The following is a 19,841-nucleotide window of genomic DNA, read 5'->3' on the forward strand; positions in this document are numbered from 1 at the left end:
TTTTTGAATGTTTACTCACTTGCCCTGATGTTAATGGACTAAAATATACTGACATTTGGTTGTTGCTAAGGGTGTGGTCATGGTTGCTCGGGCCAATTTTGCCAAAATGTTTTGAAGAAAATCTGCAGAATAACACTTCTAGAAACATCTCACCAAGTTTCAGTCCCACTGACAAAGTACTTCAAATATAAGATTTTGACCAAAATTCACATTTTAACACCTAATTTGCATATCACTGACGAGATCATTATATGCTTAACAATTCTCCATCTATACACTTCCACATGCATCCCCATTAAATTTCAGCCAAATCTGCTCTGTAATTTTGGAATTAAAGATTTTTGACCAAAAAGACACATTTTTAGCCCTAATTTGCATATCACTGATGGAATCATCATGTTATGAACAATCTTAAGTGGTAAGATCATTTTGATTTGAACAATTTCCCAACTACACACCCAAGGTAATACACTCACCAAATATCATTGCGGTTTTTGACTTTAAGTTTTTACACACACACACACACACACACACACACACACGCACGCACACACACACACACACGCGCGCGCGCGCACACACACACACACACACACATCCACACAGACAGACATTTTGCAATGGCTTTAGCACTACTGAACCTTATGAGCTGTGCTACATTAGTAACTTATGCATGGTAATTATAGATTTAGTGTTGTTTAATATGTAATATATATGTACACAATGTACATGTACAGACATATTTATCAAGTCACAGATATACAGCTATACCGGTATATAGCCACAGACACATTTATCAAGTCACAGACAGCTATACCGGTATATAGCCCCAGACATATTTATCAAGTCACAGATATACAGCTATACCGGTATATAGCCACAGACACATTTATCAAGTCACAGACAGCTATACCGGTATATAGCCCCAGACATATTTATCAAGTCAAAGATATACAGCTATACTGGTATATAGCCACAGACATATTTATCAAGTCACAGATATACAGCTATACCGGTATATAGCCACAGACATATTTATCAAGTCACAGATATACAGCTATACCAGTATATAGCCACAGACATATTTATCAAGTCACAGATATACAGCTATACCAGTATATAGCCACAGACATATTTATCAAGTCACAGATATACAGCTATACCAGTATATAGCCACAGACATATTTATCAAGTCACAGATATACAGCTATACCAGTATATAGCCACAGACATATTTATCAAGTCACAGATATACAGCTATACCGGTATATAGCCACAGACATATTTATCAAGTCACAGCTATACAGCTATACCGGTATATAGCCACAGACATATTTATCAAGTCACAGACAGCTATACCAGTATATAGCCACAGACATATTTATCAAGTCACAGATATACAGCTATACCGGTATATAGCCACAGACATATTTATCAAGTCACAGATATACAGCTATACCGGTATATAGCCACAGACACATTTATCAAGTCACAGACAGCTATACCAGTATATAGCCCCAGACATATTTATCAAGTCACAGACAGCTATACCAGTATATAGCCACAGACATATTCATGTGTGTTGGAAAATAAATAATGAAACCGTTGTGTAGGGTTGAGTCTTCTGGATGACTGGGGTGACAGTTATCCTGGCAGCTGTTAATGTTATAGCTTTCTTTCTACCCATCATTGAAAAGCATGGCGGAATATGAACATGATCAATGCAGCACTACATACACATATGGATGAGAAATTATACACAATTACCTTATCAAAGTTCTGCATTTGTTCTCTAGCATTCAACCATGCATCCATTTCTTGATTTGGTTGAATGACAAATGCTTCATAATTACGAAACATTTGAACAAAACGATAACAGAAAACTTCCCGAATTGCACTATTGAATGTCAGTTCATCAATTTCTTCTCTTGTGAGTTTACTGTATTTATATGCTGTGTCCTTGTTACCATCTGTTTTCTTCGGTGCCTCTGCAACGTCAGATATGCTCTTGATAACGCCCGTACGTTTCGCAATGGCAGCTACTTTTGATACAATCTCGTTATTCATTAGGAAATCACTCTTAGCAGTGATGCAATCAGCTGAAATGTCCTCTTGACTATGGTTATCAAAAGTGTCCTCTTTTTGCACCGAGTGGTTTATTACATTCAAACTGTCCTGAAGTCCATACAAATTCTGCCTGGAGTTCAAATTAGAATCGGGTTCCTGAAGTCCCTTGACACTTTCTGAGTTTATGATCATCCTGTATTGATCCATTACTCTGGATACTTCCAGGATAAATTCTGACTTGTATGGGAACTGAGGCAACTCTTCAGGTATTTCCACATTATGGTTATCAATATCAACAAAGCATAGGGAGGCCTATCAAGAACAAATCAATCAATAACAAATCAATCAATAACAAATCAATCAATAACAAATCAATCAATGGTGTAATCATACAATACTAAGTTCTTTTAAAGACTTTCTATTGAAAATCATTCACCAAGAGTGTCTTACTGTTAACCTATTATTCTCTTTAGTTCTATGGAACACAATACACACTTAACTACTGTTACATCACCTTCCCCTCTCCCCTTTGACACCCAAGAGATTAGACTTTATACCTATACATAAGTGTCTCCTTTCCAACTATACCGTAATCTTGTAGATCTAGTTCCCCTCTCTGTTCCCATTCTCCACCCATCTTTCTCTCCCCCACTCCACTCTTCACCTACATGTATCCCACTCTCCACCCACCCCACTTTCCATCCATCCATTCCACTCACCCCACTCTCCATCCACACATCTCTTCCCACCCTACTCTCCACCCACCCCACTCTCCACTCACCCCACTCTCCATCCACCCCACTCTCCACTAACCCCACTCACCAACCACCCCACTCTCCACCCACCCGGGACCATCATCCAACTCTCCATCCACCCAACTCTTCATACACCCAATTCTCCACCCACCTGGGGACCATCACCCACTCTCCACCCACCCCATTCTCCATCCACCCACTCTCCATCCTTCCCTCTCACCCCCCCCCCCACTCTCCATCCACCCCACTCTCCATCCACCCAACTCCATCCACCCAACTGTCCATCCACCCACTCTCCATCCTTCCCTCTCCACCCCTACTCTCCACCACCCTACTCTCCGCCCACCCATCTCCATCCACCATCTCTCCATCCACTCAATCTTCACTCACCCCACTCTCCATCCACCCCATTCTCTATCCACCATTTCTCCATCTACTCAATCTCCACTCACACCACTCTCCATCCATACACAAACACTAGTCTGGTGACCAAACTGACCTCATTAGGTAGGTTTAATTCAGACCTATCTTCTTTACCACTAGAGTGTAAACCCATGATAAATGGTACTGGGGCATCCAAGAAATGTAACATAGATGCTGGCAGTATAGGAACATAGACATGTTGCCATGTAAATGGGAATAATAAGGCACCAAGGCATTCTGCTACGAGTACTAATCTTTGGTAATCTGTAATCAAAGACAATCAGCAATATTTATAGACAAATACTCCTACTACAACTTTAATACACATGTCTCTGATACAATTATACAATTATACAATTATACAATTATACATACATACATACATACATACATACATACACACATACAATTATACATACATACATACATACATACATACATACATACATACATACATACATACACACACAGACACACATACATACATACATACATACATACATACATACATACATACATACATACATACATACATACATACATACATACATACATACATACATACATACATACATACACACACAGACACACATACATACATACATACATACATACATACATACATACATACATACATACATACACACACACACACACACATACATACATACACACACACACATACATACATACATACATACATACATACATACATACATACATACATACATACATACATACATACATGTACATACATTATCTAGTTTTTATGTTGTACAAGTTTGTAGATGTTAGCCACAATACTGCTTTAACTACATGTACAGTAGTATTGAATTAAACTTTTGTTCCACACAAAACTTGAAAATTATACCTGAAATTTTTGAATTTTTGAATTTTTAAATCAGGGCACTTAACCCATCTCTGAAAAGAGACAGAGCCTGAGGCCATTACAAATTTGCTGGCATTTATAACTTATTTTGTACTACAGCAGGAACATGAAATGATCACGGAAGACTTAGTATACATCATATCCTACACATTTTATGTTCCCCATGAATGATTTAGATAGATAAGAATCACACCTTAACAGACCACTCATTGCAAAATAAACATTTACCACCTGACCCCAATTCACACACGCACGCATGCATGCATGCACACACGCACGTGCACACACAATGTCCTTGGAACAAAGAAGCCATTGAATATCATCACAGTGCAGGGTCAGATTTTGACACTTATAATTTGATTTACTACATGTACATGTACATGTAGCAAGAATTTGTCTGCTTGCATGGTTCCCCCATAGTGACATATGTAGGGCCAGTTTGTGAGCAGGGTGTGGTGTTGATTGCATTTATAATCACTGTAATCACAATCTGACCAAAAATCACACTTTTTGACTCAAGCAAGACTCTTTATCATGTCTGTAGCATGAATGAACCTGTTTTAATCATAGACAGTGTCTATTAATTTAGCTGTGCTAAAAACAGTGTTTCCAAGCAACCTCAAACAGAGATTAATCTTGATGCCATTGACATTGAGATGTGAAGTAGCCCATAAAAGATTTAATGGCTTCATGGCATCAATAAAACAAGAACCTTTCATTTCCAGGCCGAGTCAAAGCATTTTTTAACACCACAAATCATGTTTTTTTACCCAAAATGCACAACTCTGATGCAATCATTTTCATTTGCACAAAGTCCGATCTACACACTCTAAGTAATGTTCCCTGCAAGCCGATTGGTCTAGTGGTTTTTGACTTTAAGTCGTTTACACACACACGCACGCACACACATACGTACACGTGCGCACACACACACACACACACACACACACACACACACACACACACACACACACACACACACATTTCTCCATAGCTATAGCAATACTGAACCTCAGTTCAGTTGTGTTAAAAATACAAGTACCTAGAGCTACGTATCAGACTCATGCCACCCAAGAATGCATGTAATGTAATGTGTGCATTTACCAGTTTTGAAAGGACTACCTATAATTATCATGATAACTTGATCATAGCCTAGAATGGCAGGAACAGTTAAGAGAAAAAAGTTTGGTAGAACATGTACATAAATGTAGGGTGATACAGGTTTTGGATCTGCCCTCACATAGGTGAAGATTTATAGTTTGTTTATATGATAAGAATATTTATCAGATGCACACTGAATATTCATGTCTCCTAAGAGCTTATCAAGGTTTGTCAGATGTAGTCCAAGTGACTTCATGATATGATAGCACTATTAATAGGGTGGCCAATGTATTTTGTAAAGTTGTATTTATGGACAATATGATTACTGACTTGGAAAGAGAACACTTAGAGGATCAAAATATAACAAACATCAACAAAATCGGTCACTTATTAACATACCAACTTATACTCTCACTTATTAACATACCAACTTATACTCTCACTTATTAACATACCAACTTATACTCTCACTTATTAACATACCAACTTATACTCTCACTTATTAACATACCAACTTATACTCACATACCAACTTATACTCTCACTTATTAACATACCAACTTATACTCACATACCAACTTATACTCACATACCAACTTATACTCACATACCAACTTATACTCACATACCAACTTATACTCACATACCAACTTATACTCACATACCAACTTATACTCACATACCAACTTATACTCACATACCAACTTATACTCACATACCAACTTATCCTCACATACCAACTTATACTCACATACCAACTTATACTCACATACCAACTTATACTCACATACCAACTTATACTCTCATACAATGGAACTTTGTTCTTACCCTTTGAGTACAGAAGAATTTGATTCTCCAGCAAAGCACACGTAAATAATTGTACTAAGTTATCCACATCCAGAATTGCCAACAGTTTACGAAAAGAGAAATCACACAATGGCAACTCTGATGCTCCAGGTCTCTGACATAAGATAGGTGATCTTACTCCATTGAAGCGCATACTCCTTCCCACTGGAGGCAAAGGAACTTCATATAGGATATTATACACATAGCTCTCAATAGGAAGGGGAGGGTTTTCATTTGATGCAATAGCTTCATAAAGTTGTGTTAGGAACCTTTGAGGGGCTCTGATGAAAGGTTGCTGTGTTATAATACAAATACACTTGGTGACATACAGTGTGTTTTTACACATGTCATAATTAGTCATGTTAGTGTAGACATGGCTGTGATTAGCTGATTTCTCCCACTCCTCCTGGACTGCACTTCTACCAAATTCTGCTTCGTACATAGCTTCCAAAGACTGCATGGCAACACATATTTGTTTATTACGAACCTCTTCATAGAAAGTAAGTGCAGCACCATAAATTCGTGACCCATCTTCTCTGGTAATTAGAAATGTATGATATCTGCATTCCTTGTTTTGTTCCTCCGTACTAAATGACAAGCCTTTGGGCATACATAGCTACAAGAAAACAAAAATATCATTGACATATTTAAGGATATGTAATGTGTTTCTTTTGCTAAGCTGTGATACTCTGTCAACTGGGTGAAATTTACTCAGAGTATTTAGAAACCTATAGATTCATGTTTTGTATAAGATTGTCGACAGCCCTGATCTGTGACACTGGTACATTTTGTATAGATTGTCGACAGCCCTGATCTGTGACACTGGTACATTTTGTATAAGATTGTCGACAGCCCTGATCTGTGACACTGGTACATTTTGTATAGATTGTCGACAGCCCTGATCTGTGACACTGGTACATTTTGTATAGATTGTCGACAGCCCTGATCTGTGACACTGGTACATTTTGTATAGATTGTCGACAGCCCTGATCTGTGACACTGGTACATTTTGTATAGATTGTTGACAGCCCTGATCTGTGACACTGGTACATTTTGCATAGATTGTTGACAGCCCTGATCTGTGACACTGGTACATTTTGTATAGATTGTCGACAGCCCTGATCTGTGACACTGGTACATTTTGTATAGATTGTCGACAGCCCTGATCTGTGACACTGGTACATTTTGTATAGATTGTCGACAGCCCTGATCTGTGACACTGGTACATTTTGTATAGATTGTCGACAGCCCTGATCTGTGACACTGGTACATTTTGTATATTAATAGTGTACATATGCAGCTATCCAAACCTGGAATTCTGTGCACATGTGATGAAACTCACACCACTAAAAAGACTAGAAACACGGCTTTTCCCTTGATGTGATGATGCGATAATCTTTAAATCCTAATTAGGGGCCGTTGTTTAGGTATGAAGTTGTGATGTTACGTTTCATCACGTAATTAAGTAATGCGATATTTGGGCCTGAGTAACTGCAATAATTGTAGCGTTTGATGTGATTTTGAAGACTTTCTTCTGTGTTTGTACTTTTTTTCGTTCCGATGTTTAACTGGAAGCTACAATTCCTACATTAAATGTAAACGTAAATAGACGGAAGCCATTCAGATCTAAATCGCAAAGTTGGGTGATAGAGGAACTGTGGTTGGGTGGATTATTCTGCTAAATTATGCCATGCCTGCCAAAAATTCAGATATTTCCTAACTCCATCATTAATTACGGAGCCTTCAAGACCCAAGAAGTGTTGAGAGGTATCCCAATTTCCATCAAATAGCAAATGTAGCATGCATGCAGCAGGCAGTTGCTCACGTTTTTAGCGTGATCTCGTCTATTTTGGTTAACATTACAGGAATTTGTAGCGTTTGCTTCCCGTTTAACATCAGAACAAAAAAGTGGGCATAAAAACAAGAAAAATCTCTCAAATCACAGCAAATCCTACACTCAGATAGAGCCAGAGATACTCCCAACTGGATGTTGACTCCTAGAATATGCGCAAGGACGACCATATCGACATATGATAGAAGATGCATGACCGATAAAGCAATGAAGTAAAAAAACTGACGGGCTACAAGCAAGGGTAGTAGAGTCAAAGTGTAGTTTATTTGAAGTGTAGTTTATTTTAATCCCTGGCCTACAGTAGTAGTATCCATTTTTTAAATGATCTTTCAGCAAAATGTAGCATATGTACAACGGTATATCAATGGACGGTTTGATAATTCACGTTCTGATTTACCAGAGGAAAAAGATCTATAACATCATGCTATTTGAATTCCGGTGTCAAAATCCTTGTAAAAAATCACTTATTATATATTTAAGGAAGAAGCAACTTTAACAGAGCATAATTCATCTGAAACTGTAGTGATTTTGATTCTGACTGCGTGGCGGTCTACATTTCCGGTCATAGACCACATTTACTAACCTTTGACCTTTTCCGATAGAAACTGGTCGAGTCAAATGCGAAAAACTGTTTAGACCCATAGTATCATTTTGCACAACATTCGACAGTTTTCGGAAAGAGTTTAAAACAAAAGGCATGCTTGAAGGGTGAGCGTGACAGTAGGGAGAGGGATTAAGAGCCCCATTTACACCTAATACAGTAGGTGTTTCCAGTCTGTTCGTTAGTGGTCTGAGGATGAAGTACATGTAGCCTTAGTTACAGAGGAATTTTAATCTGCATATTACAAAGTATTTAAAAGTTGTTACAAAATATTAGAAGTTAATTGATGTTTATAGATTGATGTTAGCAGAGGCGATGTTAGCAGAGGTTGTGGTAGCTTTTTTCTGTGTCCTAGGTCCTGGGACGCATTCCTGCCAAAATTAGCATCAAAATCCCATTGCAGCGCATCTTTTCCAAATTTGCATGCACACTACATGTACAAATGTAAATACATGTACATGAACACATCAGTGTCATTCTTGAACGATGCGTTACATGTGAACTTTGTTCACCCAAAACAACGCTTCGACGCACATGTAGTGAATTGTAAATTCATGCAATGCATTCAGTTTGAATGAGAATGAAATCATGACGTGGCAGTATGAATTCATCTAAACGAAGTTTTCAGCATCGACTACTGTCCACTGATGTGGTAATAGTATTTAATCATCACTTCACCCGTTGGGGAAGATGCTTTGCCGTAATGGCCATGCTATTGATGGAAACCCTTTCTAACAACATCCGTTAATAAGTAACCAATCACGTGGATAAGTAATGATAATATCACATAGTTTCTAAACTACCCAAGATGTGCAGGAAATGGTCATGGGACACATGAAACTGTTGAAACATTTTGCATACGATGGGTCATATTCAAATTTCACAGGTCACACTGCACATAGAGATTTACAAATTGAAGGTAGTTACAATCAGAACTGACTAAATCCATGATGTCTTGTTCTACAACTTCGAAACAAATATGACAACTGTACGTTTGCAAACAGTAAGCCATATTTGTCCCATTTATGACGGGTCCCCAGTGATGCATTCATCAAAAAAAAGCATCCCAAGTGTCGAATTTGGCATCAAATATGCACAAATAACGTGTTAATGTGCCTTCTGGTTAGATATTAACACTAGGGCAGATTTCCATAACTTACATGTAATATGCAAAGACAATCGTAATACTTAGCGTAGTCACGTGATGACGACAATAAAATGAGTAGTATGCCAACTCTTTATGGAGGTGTTATAGATTCTTAGTAGCTTTAATTACTTGTGTTTTCATGTGAAATGATTTTGATTTTAAGTTCACGTGCAATAATAAATCAAGTCTCCTTCCAGTGAAAAGCTGTTGTGCTAGAGTCTTTGCTGTATGCTGTGAGATTTGTCGTCCCTCCCTTCCTGTGTAACTGACTGTTTGGTAACGCTTGATAGTTTAAGATCCAGAGTAGAACAACAACTACCTACTCCTCAACCATATTACATGGGTGCAGCGATTTCTTGGATCTACAAGCAAATCAGCACCTGAGCTATTCGGACGAAGCAGTGGTTCGTTGGATGGTCCACAGTGTATAAGAACAAGGGAAGCAAGTAGTACTGTACAGTAACTGTACAGTTACCTGTGGTACTTGTAAAGTTACTGTTATAGAGGGACTGTTGTAACTGTAGAGTTATCTGTAGTACTTGTAAAGTTACTGTTATAGAGGGACTGTTGTAACTGTACAGTTATCTGTAGTACTTGTAAAGTTACTATTATAGAGGGACTGTTGTAACTGTAGAGTTATCTGTAGTACTTGTAAAGTTACTGTTATAGAGGGACTGTTGTAACTGTACAGTTATCTGTAGTACTTGTAAAGTTACTGTTATAGAGGGAATGTTGTAACTGTAGAATTATCTGTAGTACTTGTAAAGTTACTATTATAGAGGGACTGTTGTAACTGTACAGTTATCTGTAGTACTTGTAAAGTTACTGTTATAGAGGGAATGTTGTAACTGTAGAATTATCTGTGGTACTTGTAAAGTTACTGTTATAGAGGGACTGTTGTAACTGTAGAGTTACCTGTAGTACTTGTAAAGTTACTGTTATAGAGGGACTGTTGTAACTGTAGAGTTATCTGTAGTACTTGTAAAGTTACTGTTATAGAGGGACTGTTGTAACTGTACAGTTACCTGTAGTACTTGTAAAGTTACTATTATAGAGGGACTGTTGTAACTGTAGAGTTACCTGTAGTACTTGTAAAGTTACTGTTATAGAGGGACTGTTGTAACTGTACAGTTACCTGTAGTACTTGTAAAGTTACTATTATAGAGGGACTGTTGTAACTGTACAGTTACCTGTAGTACTTGTAAAGTTACTATTATACAAGGACTGTTGTAACTGTAGAGTTATCTGTAGTACTTGTAAAGTTACTGTTATAGAGGGACTGTTGTAACTGTACAGTTATCTGTAGTACTTGTAAAGTTACTGTTATAGAGGGACTGTTGTAACTGTACAGTTATCTGTAGTACTTGTAAAGTTACTGTTATAGAGGGACTGTTGTAACTGTACAGTTACCTGTAGTACTTGTAAAGTTACTATTATAGAGGGACTGTTGTAACTGTAGAGTTACCTGTAGTACTTGTAAAGTTACTGTTATAGAGGGACTGTTGTAACTGTACAGTTACCTGTAGTACTTGTAAAGTTACTATTATAGAGGGACTGTTGTAACTGTACAGTTACCTGTAGTACTTGTAAAGTTACTATTATACAAGGACTGTTGTAACTGTAGAGTTATCTGTAGTACTTGTAAAGTTACTGTTATAGAGGGACTGTTGTAACTGTACAGTTATCTGTAGTACTTGTAAAGTTACTGTTATAGAGGGACTGTTGTAACTGTACAGTTACCTGTAGTACTTGTAAAGTTACTATTATAGAGGGACTGTTGTAACTGTAGAGTTACCTGTAGTACTTGTAAAGTTACTGTTATAGAGGGACTGTTGTAACTGTACAGTTACCTGTAGTACTTGTAAAGTTACTATTATAGAGGGACTGTTGTAACTGTACAGTTACCTATAGTACTTGTAAAGTTACTATTATAGAGGGACTGTTGTAACTGTAGAGTTATCTGTAGTACTTGTAAAGTTACTGTTACAGAGGGACTGTTGTAACTGTAGAGTTATCTGTAGTACTTGTAAAGTTACTGTTATAGAGGGACTGTTGTAACTGTACAGTTACCTGTAGTACTTGTAAAGTTACTATTATAGAGGGACTGTTGTAACTGTAGAGTTATCTGTAGTACTTGTAAAGTTACTGCTATAGAGGGACTGTTGTAACTGTACAGTTACCTGTAGTACTTGTAAAGTTACTATTATAGAGGGACTGTTGTAACTGTACAGTTACCTGTGGTACTTGTAAAGTTACTGTTATAGAGGGACTGTTGTAACTGTACAGTTACCTGTGGTACTTGTAAAGTTACTATTATAGAGGGACTGTTGTAACTGTAGAGTTACCTGTGGTACTTGTAAAGTTACTGTTATAGAGGGACTGTTGTAACTGTACAGTTACCTGTAGTACTTGTAAAGTTACTGCTATAGAGGGACTGTTGTAACTGTAGAGTTATCTGTAGTACTTGTAAAGTTACTGTTATAGAGGGACTGTTGTAACTGTACAGTTATCTGTAGTACTTGTAAAGTTACTATTATAGAGGGACTGTTGTAACTGTACAGTTACCTGTGGTACTTGTAAAGTTACTATTATAGAGGGACTGTTGTAACTGTAGAGTTATCTGTAGTACTTGTAAAGTTACTGTTATAGAGGGACTGTTGTAACTGTACAGTTATCTGTAGTACTTGTAAAGTTACTGTTATAGAGGGACTGTTGTAACTGTAGAGTTATCTGTAGTACTTGTAAAGTTACTATTATAGAGGGACTGTTGTAACTGTACAGTTATCTGTAGTACTTGTAAAGTTACTATTATAGAGGGACTGTTGTAACTGTACAGTTACCTGTGGTACTTGTAAAGTTACTGTTATAGAGGGACTGTTGTAACTGTACAGTTATCTGTAGTACTTGTAAAGTTACTGTTATAGAGGGACTGTTGTAACTGTAGAGTTATCTGTAGTACTTGTAAAGTTACTATTATAGAGGGACTGTTGTAACTGTACAGTTACCTGTAGTACTTGTAAAGTTACTGTTATAGAGGGACTGTTGTAACTGTAGAGTTATCTGTAGTACTTGTAAAGTTACTGTTATAGAGGGACTGTTGTAACTGTACAATTATCTGTAGTACTTGTAAAGTTACTGTTATAGAGGGACTGTTGTAACTGTAGAGTTATCTGTAGTACTTGTAAAGTTACTATTATACAAGGACTGTTGTAACTGTACAGTTACCTGTAGTACTTGTAAAGTTACTGTTATAGAGGGACTGTTGTAACTGTAGAGTTATCTGTAGTACTTGTAAAGTTACTGTTATAGAGGGACTGTTGTAACTGTAGAGTTATCTGTAGTACTTGTAAAGTTACTGTTATAGAGGGACTGTTGTAACTGTAGAGTTACTTGTAGTACTTGTAAAGTTACTATTATAGAGGGACTGTTGTAACTGTAGAGTTATCTGTAGTACTTGTAAAGTTACTATTATAGAGGGACTGTTGTAACTGTAGAGTTACCTGTAGTACTTGTAAAGTTACTATTATAGAGGGACTGTTGTAACTGTACAGTTACCTGTAGTACATGTAAAGTTACTGTTATAGAGGGACTGTTGTAACTGTAGAGTTACCTGTAGTACTTGTAAAGTTACTATTATAGAGGGACTGTTGTAACTGTAGAGTTACCTGTAGTACTTGTAAAGTTACTATTATAGAGGGACTGTTGTAACTGTACAGTTACCTGTAGTACATGTAAAGTTACTGTTATAGAGGGACTGTTGTAACTGTAGAGTTACCTGTAGTACTTGTAAAGTTACTATTATAGAGGGACTGTTGTAACTGTACAGTTACCTGTAGTACTTGTAAAGTTACTGTTATAGAGGGACTGTTGTAACTGTAGAGTTACCTGTAGTACTTGTAAAGTTACTATTATAGAGGGACTGTTGTAACTGTAGAGTTATCTGTAGTACTTGTAAAGTTACTGCTATAGAGGGACTGTTGTAACTGTACAGTTATCTGTAGTACTTGTAAAGTTACTGTTATAGAGGGACTGTTGTAACTGTACAGTTACCTGTGGTACTTGTAAAGTTACTATTATAGAGGGACTGTTGTAACTGTAGAGTTATCTGTAGTACTTGTAAAGTTACTGTTATAGAGGGACTGTTGTAACTGTACAGTTATCTGTAGTACTTGTAAAGTTACTGTTATAGAGGGACTGTTGTAACTGTACAGTTATCTGTAGTACTTGTAAAGTTACTATTATAGAGGGACTGTTGTAACTGTACAGTTACCTGTGGTACTTGTAAAGTTACTGTTATAGAGGGACTGTTGTAACTGTACAGTTATCTGTAGTACTTGTAAAGTTACTGTTATAGAGGGACTGTTGTAACTGTAGAGTTATCTGTAGTACTTGTAAAGTTACTATTATAGAGGGACTGTTGTAACTGTACAGTTACCTGTAGTACTTGTAAAGTTACTGTTATAGAGGGACTGTTGTAACTGTAGAGTTATCTGTAGTACTTGTAAAGTTACTGTTATAGAGGGACTGTTGTAACTGTACAATTATCTGTAGTACTTGTAAAGTTACTGTTATAGAGGGACTGTTGTAACTGTAGAGTTATCTGTAGTACTTGTAAAGTTACTATTATACAAGGACTGTTGTAACTGTACAGTTACCTGTAGTACTTGTAAAGTTACTGTTATAGAGGGACTGTTGTAACTGTAGAGTTATCTGTAGTACTTGTAAAGTTACTGTTATAGAGGGACTGTTGTAACTGTAGAGTTATCTGTAGTACTTGTAAAGTTACTGTTATAGAGGGACTGTTGTAACTGTAGAGTTACCTGTAGTACTTGTAAAGTTACTATTATAGAGGGACTGTTGTAACTGTAGAGTTATCTGTAGTACTTGTAAAGTTACTATTATAGAGGGACTGTTGTAACTGTAGAGTTACCTGTAGTACTTGTAAAGTTACTATTATAGAGGGACTGTTGTAACTGTACAGTTACCTGTAGTACATGTAAAGTTACTGTTATAGAGGGACTGTTGTAACTGTAGAGTTACCTGTAGTACTTGTAAAGTTACTATTATAGAGGGACTGTTGTAACTGTAGAGTTACCTGTAGTACTTGTAAAGTTACTATTATAGAGGGACTGTTGTAACTGTACAGTTACCTGTAGTACATGTAAAGTTACTGTTATAGAGGGACTGTTGTAACTGTAGAGTTACCTGTAGTACTTGTAAAGTTACTATTATAGAGGGACTGTTGTAACTGTACAGTTACCTGTAGTACTTGTAAAGTTACTGTTATAGAGGGACTGTTGTAACTGTAGAGTTACCTGTAGTACTTGTAAAGTTACTATTATAGAGGGACTGTTGTAACTGTAGAGTTATCTGTAGTACTTGTAAAGTTACTATTATAGAGGGACTGTTGTAACTGTACAGTTACCTGTAGTACTTGTAAAGTTACTGTTATAGAGGGACTGTTGTAACTGTAGAGTTATCTGTAGTACTTGTAAAGTTACTGTTATAGAGGGACTGTTGTAACTGTACAGTTACCTGTAGTACTTGTAAAGTTACTATTATAGAGGGACTGTTGTAACTGTAGAGTTATCTGTAGTACTTGTAAAGTTACTGTTATAGAGGGACTGTTGTAACTGTACAGTTATCTGTAGTACTTGTAAAGTTACTGTTATAGAGGGACTGTTGTAACTGTACAGTTATCTGTAGTACTTGTAAAGTTACTATTATAGAGGGACTGTTGTAACTGTACAGTTACCTGTGGTACTTGTAAAGTTACTGTTATAGAGGGACTGTTGTAACTGTACAGTTATCTGTAGTACTTGTAAAGTTACTGTTATAGAGGGACTGTTGTAACTGTAGAGTTATCTGTAGTACTTGTAAAGTTACTATTATAGAGGGACTGTTGTAACTGTACAGTTACCTGTAGTACTTGTAAAGTTACTGTTATAGAGGGACTGTTGTAACTGTAGAGTTATCTGTAGTACTTGTAAAGTTACTGTTATAGAGGGACTGTTGTAACTGTACAATTATCTGTAGTACTTGTAAAGTTACTGTTATAGAGGGACTGTTGTAACTGTAGAGTTATCTGTAGTACTTGTAAAGTTACTATTATACAAGGACTGTTGTAACTGTACAGTTACCTGTAGTACTTGTAAAGTTACTGTTATAGAGGGACTGTTGTAACTGTAGAGTTATCTGTAGTACTTGTAAAGTTACTGTTATAGAGGGACTGTTGTAACTGTAGAGTTATCTGTAGTACTTGTAAAGTTACTGTTATAGAGGGACTGTTGTAACTGTAGAGTTACCTGTAGTACTTGTAAAGTTACTATTATAGAGGGACTGTTGTAACTGTAGAGTTATCTGTAGTACTTGTAAAGTTACTATTATAGAGGGACTGTTGTAACTGTAGAGTTACCTGTAGTACTTGTAAAGTTACTATTATAGAGGGACTGTTGTAACTGTACAGTTACCTGTAGTACATGTAAAGTTACTGTTATAGAGGGACTGTTGTAACTGTAGAGTTACCTGTAGTACTTGTAAAGTTACTATTATAGAGGGACTGTTGTAACTGTAGAGTTACCTGTAGTACTTGTAAAGTTACTATTATAGAGGGACTGTTGTAACTGTACAGTTACCTGTAGTACATGTAAAGTTACTGTTATAGAGGGACTGTTGTAACTGTAGAGTTACCTGTAGTACTTGTAAAGTTACTATTATAGAGGGACTGTTGTAACTGTACAGTTACCTGTAGTACTTGTAAAGTTACTGTTATAGAGGGACTGTTGTAACTGTAGAGTTACCTGTAGTACTTGTAAAGTTACTATTATAGAGGGACTGTTGTAACTGTAGAGTTATCTGTAGTACTTGTAAAGTTACTATTATAGAGGGACTGTTGTAACTGTACAGTTACCTGTAGTACTTGTAAAGTTACTGTTATAGAGGGACTGTTGTAACTGTAGAGTTATCTGTAGTACTTGTAAAGTTACTGTTATAGAGGGACTGTTGTAACTGTACAGTTACCTGTAGTACTTGTAAAGTTACTATTATAGAGGGACTGTTGTAACTGTAGAGTTATCTGTAGTACTTGTAAAGTTACTGTTATAGAGGGACTGTTGTAACTGTACAGTTATCTGTAGTACTTGTAAAGTTACTATTATAGAGGGACTGTTGTAACTGTACAGTTACCTGTAGTACTTGTAAAGTTACTGTTATAGAGGGACTGTTGTAACTGTAGAGTTATCTGTAGTACTTGTAAAGTTACTGTTATAGAGGGACTGTTGTAACTGTACAGTTACCTGTAGTACTTGTAAAGTTACTATTATAGAGGGACTGTTGTAACTGTAGAGTTACCTGTAGTACTTGTAAAGTTACTATTATAGAGGGACTGTTGTAACTGTACAGTTATCTGTAGTACTTGTAAAGTTACTGTTATACAAGGACTGTTGTAACTGTAGAGTTACCTGTAGTACTTGTAAAGTTACTGTTATAGAGGGACTGTTGTAACTGTAGAGTTATCTGTAGTACTTGTAAAGTTACTGTTATAGAGGGACTGTTGTAACTGTACAATTATCTGTAGTACTTGTAAAGTTACTGTTATAGAGGGACTGTTGTAACTGTAGAGTTATCTGTAGTACTTGTAAAGTTACTATTATACAAGGACTGTTGTAACTGTACAGTTATCTGTAGTACTTGTAAAGTTACTGTTATAGAGGGACTGTTGTAACTGTAGAGTTACCTGTAGTACTTGTAAAGTTACTATTATAGAGGGACTGTTGTAACTGTAGAGTTATCTGTAGTACTTGTAAAGTTACTATTATAGAGGGACTGTTGTAACTGTAGAGTTACCTGTAGTACTTGTAAAGTTACTATTATAGAGGGACTGTTGTAACTGTACAGTTACCTGTAGTACATGTAAAGTTACTGTTATAGAGGGACTGTTGTAACTGTAGAGTTACCTGTAGTACTTGTAAAGTTACTATTATAGAGGGACTGTTGTAACTGTAGAGTTACCTGTAGTACTTGTAAAGTTACTATTATAGAGGGACTGTTGTAACTGTACAGTTACCTGTAGTACATGTAAAGTTACTGTTATAGAGGGACTGTTGTAACTGTAGAGTTACCTGTAGTACTTGTAAAGTTACTATTATAGAGGGACTGTTGTAACTGTACAGTTACCTGTAGTACTTGTAAAGTTACTGTTATAGAGGGACTGTTGTAACTGTAGAGTTACCTGTAGTACTTGTAAAGTTACTATTATAGAGGGACTGTTGTAACTGTAGAGTTATCTGTAGTACTTGTAAAGTTACTATTATAGAGGGACTGTTGTAACTGTACAGTTACCTGTAGTACTTGTAAAGTTACTGTTATAGAGGGACTGTTGTAACTGTAGAGTTATCTGTAGTACTTGTAAAGTTACTGTTATAGAGGGACTGTTGTAACTGTACAGTTACCTGTAGTACTTGTAAAGTTACTATTATAGAGGGACTGTTGTAACTGTAGAGTTATCTGTAGTACTTGTAAAGTTACTGTTATAGAGGGACTGTTGTAACTGTACAGTTATCTGTAGTACTTGTAAAGTTACTATTATAGAGGGACTGTTGTAACTGTACAGTTACCTGTAGTACTTGTAAAGTTACTGTTATAGAGGGACTGTTGTAACTGTAGAGTTATCTGTAGTACTTGTAAAGTTACTGTTATAGAGGGACTGTTGTAACTGTACAGTTACCTGTAGTACTTGTAAAGTTACTATTATAGAGGGACTGTTGTAACTGTAGAGTTACCTGTAGTACTTGTAAAGTTACTATTATAGAGGGACTGTTGTAACTGTACAGTTATCTGTAGTACTTGTAAAGTTACTGTTATACAAGGACTGTTGTAACTGTATAGTTAATAATTGAGGTTGACAATTTATCTTGGCTGAAATATGTAATTTAAATGAGCAAACAGAATTATTATACATACCATGCCAACTGCATCCTTGTCAAATGGGTTGTGGTCCACATTTTGTGGAAAATGAGATAAAACTTTGCATTTGTAATTCCTCTCCAATGGTCTGTACTGAAGATGTTCACCTGTGGACAAAAGAAATAAGCAACTGAGTCACAGAACTGTACCTTCTCTGTAATGATTTTTTGACAGGAATAAAATTGTGTGTGTGTGTGTGTTTAACATTTATGTCAACTCGGAAGTACATACATGTAGACACAAAAATAGACTAAGTGTCTTTTACAGGCCATTAGTAATGAAATTTTACTCTAACTGCTGGTAACCTTCAAATTTATTTATTTTTATCTTGTAAATACATTCTAATACATTGTGTGCCCTAAGGACGACACTATAGAGACTTGGTGTATGGGAAGGTAATATTTTTGTCTTTTAAAAATGCAATAGTCAGATTAATGTGTACCAGATATTTAAGCTAGAAATAAGACCACAACATACAAATGTACTTATTACTCATTATTATTAGTAAGTTATTACTCTTCCTCCCAAAATTTAGACAAACTACTCAAAGTAAGCAAAAAAAAAGAAGAAAGAAGTGACATGTGTGTGTGGCATTGTAATCTTCCAATATTATCACAGTTGTACCGCCAAGAGTGAGATATACCCAATGTATCAACAAATTAAATTTGTATATCAAAAATATGCAAACAACGAAGTTGATAAACCATATCTTGGAATCACCACCTGTGACACACTGAAATGGAATACTCACACTTCCAGCTTCCTTCATATTGGGTTTTACCCATCAAAACCTAAGATATTGCCATGAAAATCTCAACGAAATGGTTGATATATTCTACTAGTAAGATCAGTAATGGACTACTCCTCAGTTGCATGGGACAACACCTCAAAAAAGACAGCACCAAGCTTGAAAACATCCAAAGAAGAGCAATATGTTTTGTAAAAATAGCGCCAATGGCATTGTAGCACAACTGTACAGTTTTTAATAAATGTTTACCCACATGCTGATCCATGCTAGGTATGGGTGTTCATTTGCAGAATGATTATTCAGTTGCCTATCCAACTCTGTTGTTATCTTTGCAATATACACGATCGTTGGGCTGTTGCTATGGTCATGGTCATGTTGCTAGACATATTTCCATACATTTTTTGAATGTTTGTTCACTTATCTATGAAACGCTGATGGTTATCTTTGC

At 36.4% G+C, this 19,841-nt stretch overlaps 1 protein-coding gene across 1 annotated transcript in view; it reads right to left on the reverse strand.

Moving 5' to 3' along the window:
- LOC144453039 (DENN domain-containing protein 5B-like) overlaps positions 1-19,841 on the reverse strand; it is a 77,649-nt gene that overhangs the window by 51,170 nt on the left and 6,638 nt on the right. Inside the window, exons 2-5 of the mRNA XM_078144309.1 lie at positions 18,643-18,752; positions 6,064-6,697; positions 3,322-3,509; positions 1,768-2,379 (exon numbers count right to left, since the gene is read on the reverse strand). Coding sequence (XP_078000435.1) covers positions 1,768-2,379; positions 3,322-3,509; positions 6,064-6,697; positions 18,643-18,752 — 1,544 coding nt within the window. The remainder of the gene's footprint in view (positions 1-1,767; positions 2,380-3,321; positions 3,510-6,063; positions 6,698-18,642; positions 18,753-19,841) is intronic.

This window comes from Glandiceps talaboti, chromosome 23 (assembly GCF_964340395.1).
Source record: "Glandiceps talaboti chromosome 23, keGlaTala1.1, whole genome shotgun sequence".
Classification (NCBI taxonomy): domain Eukaryota; kingdom Metazoa; phylum Hemichordata; class Enteropneusta; family Spengelidae; genus Glandiceps; species Glandiceps talaboti.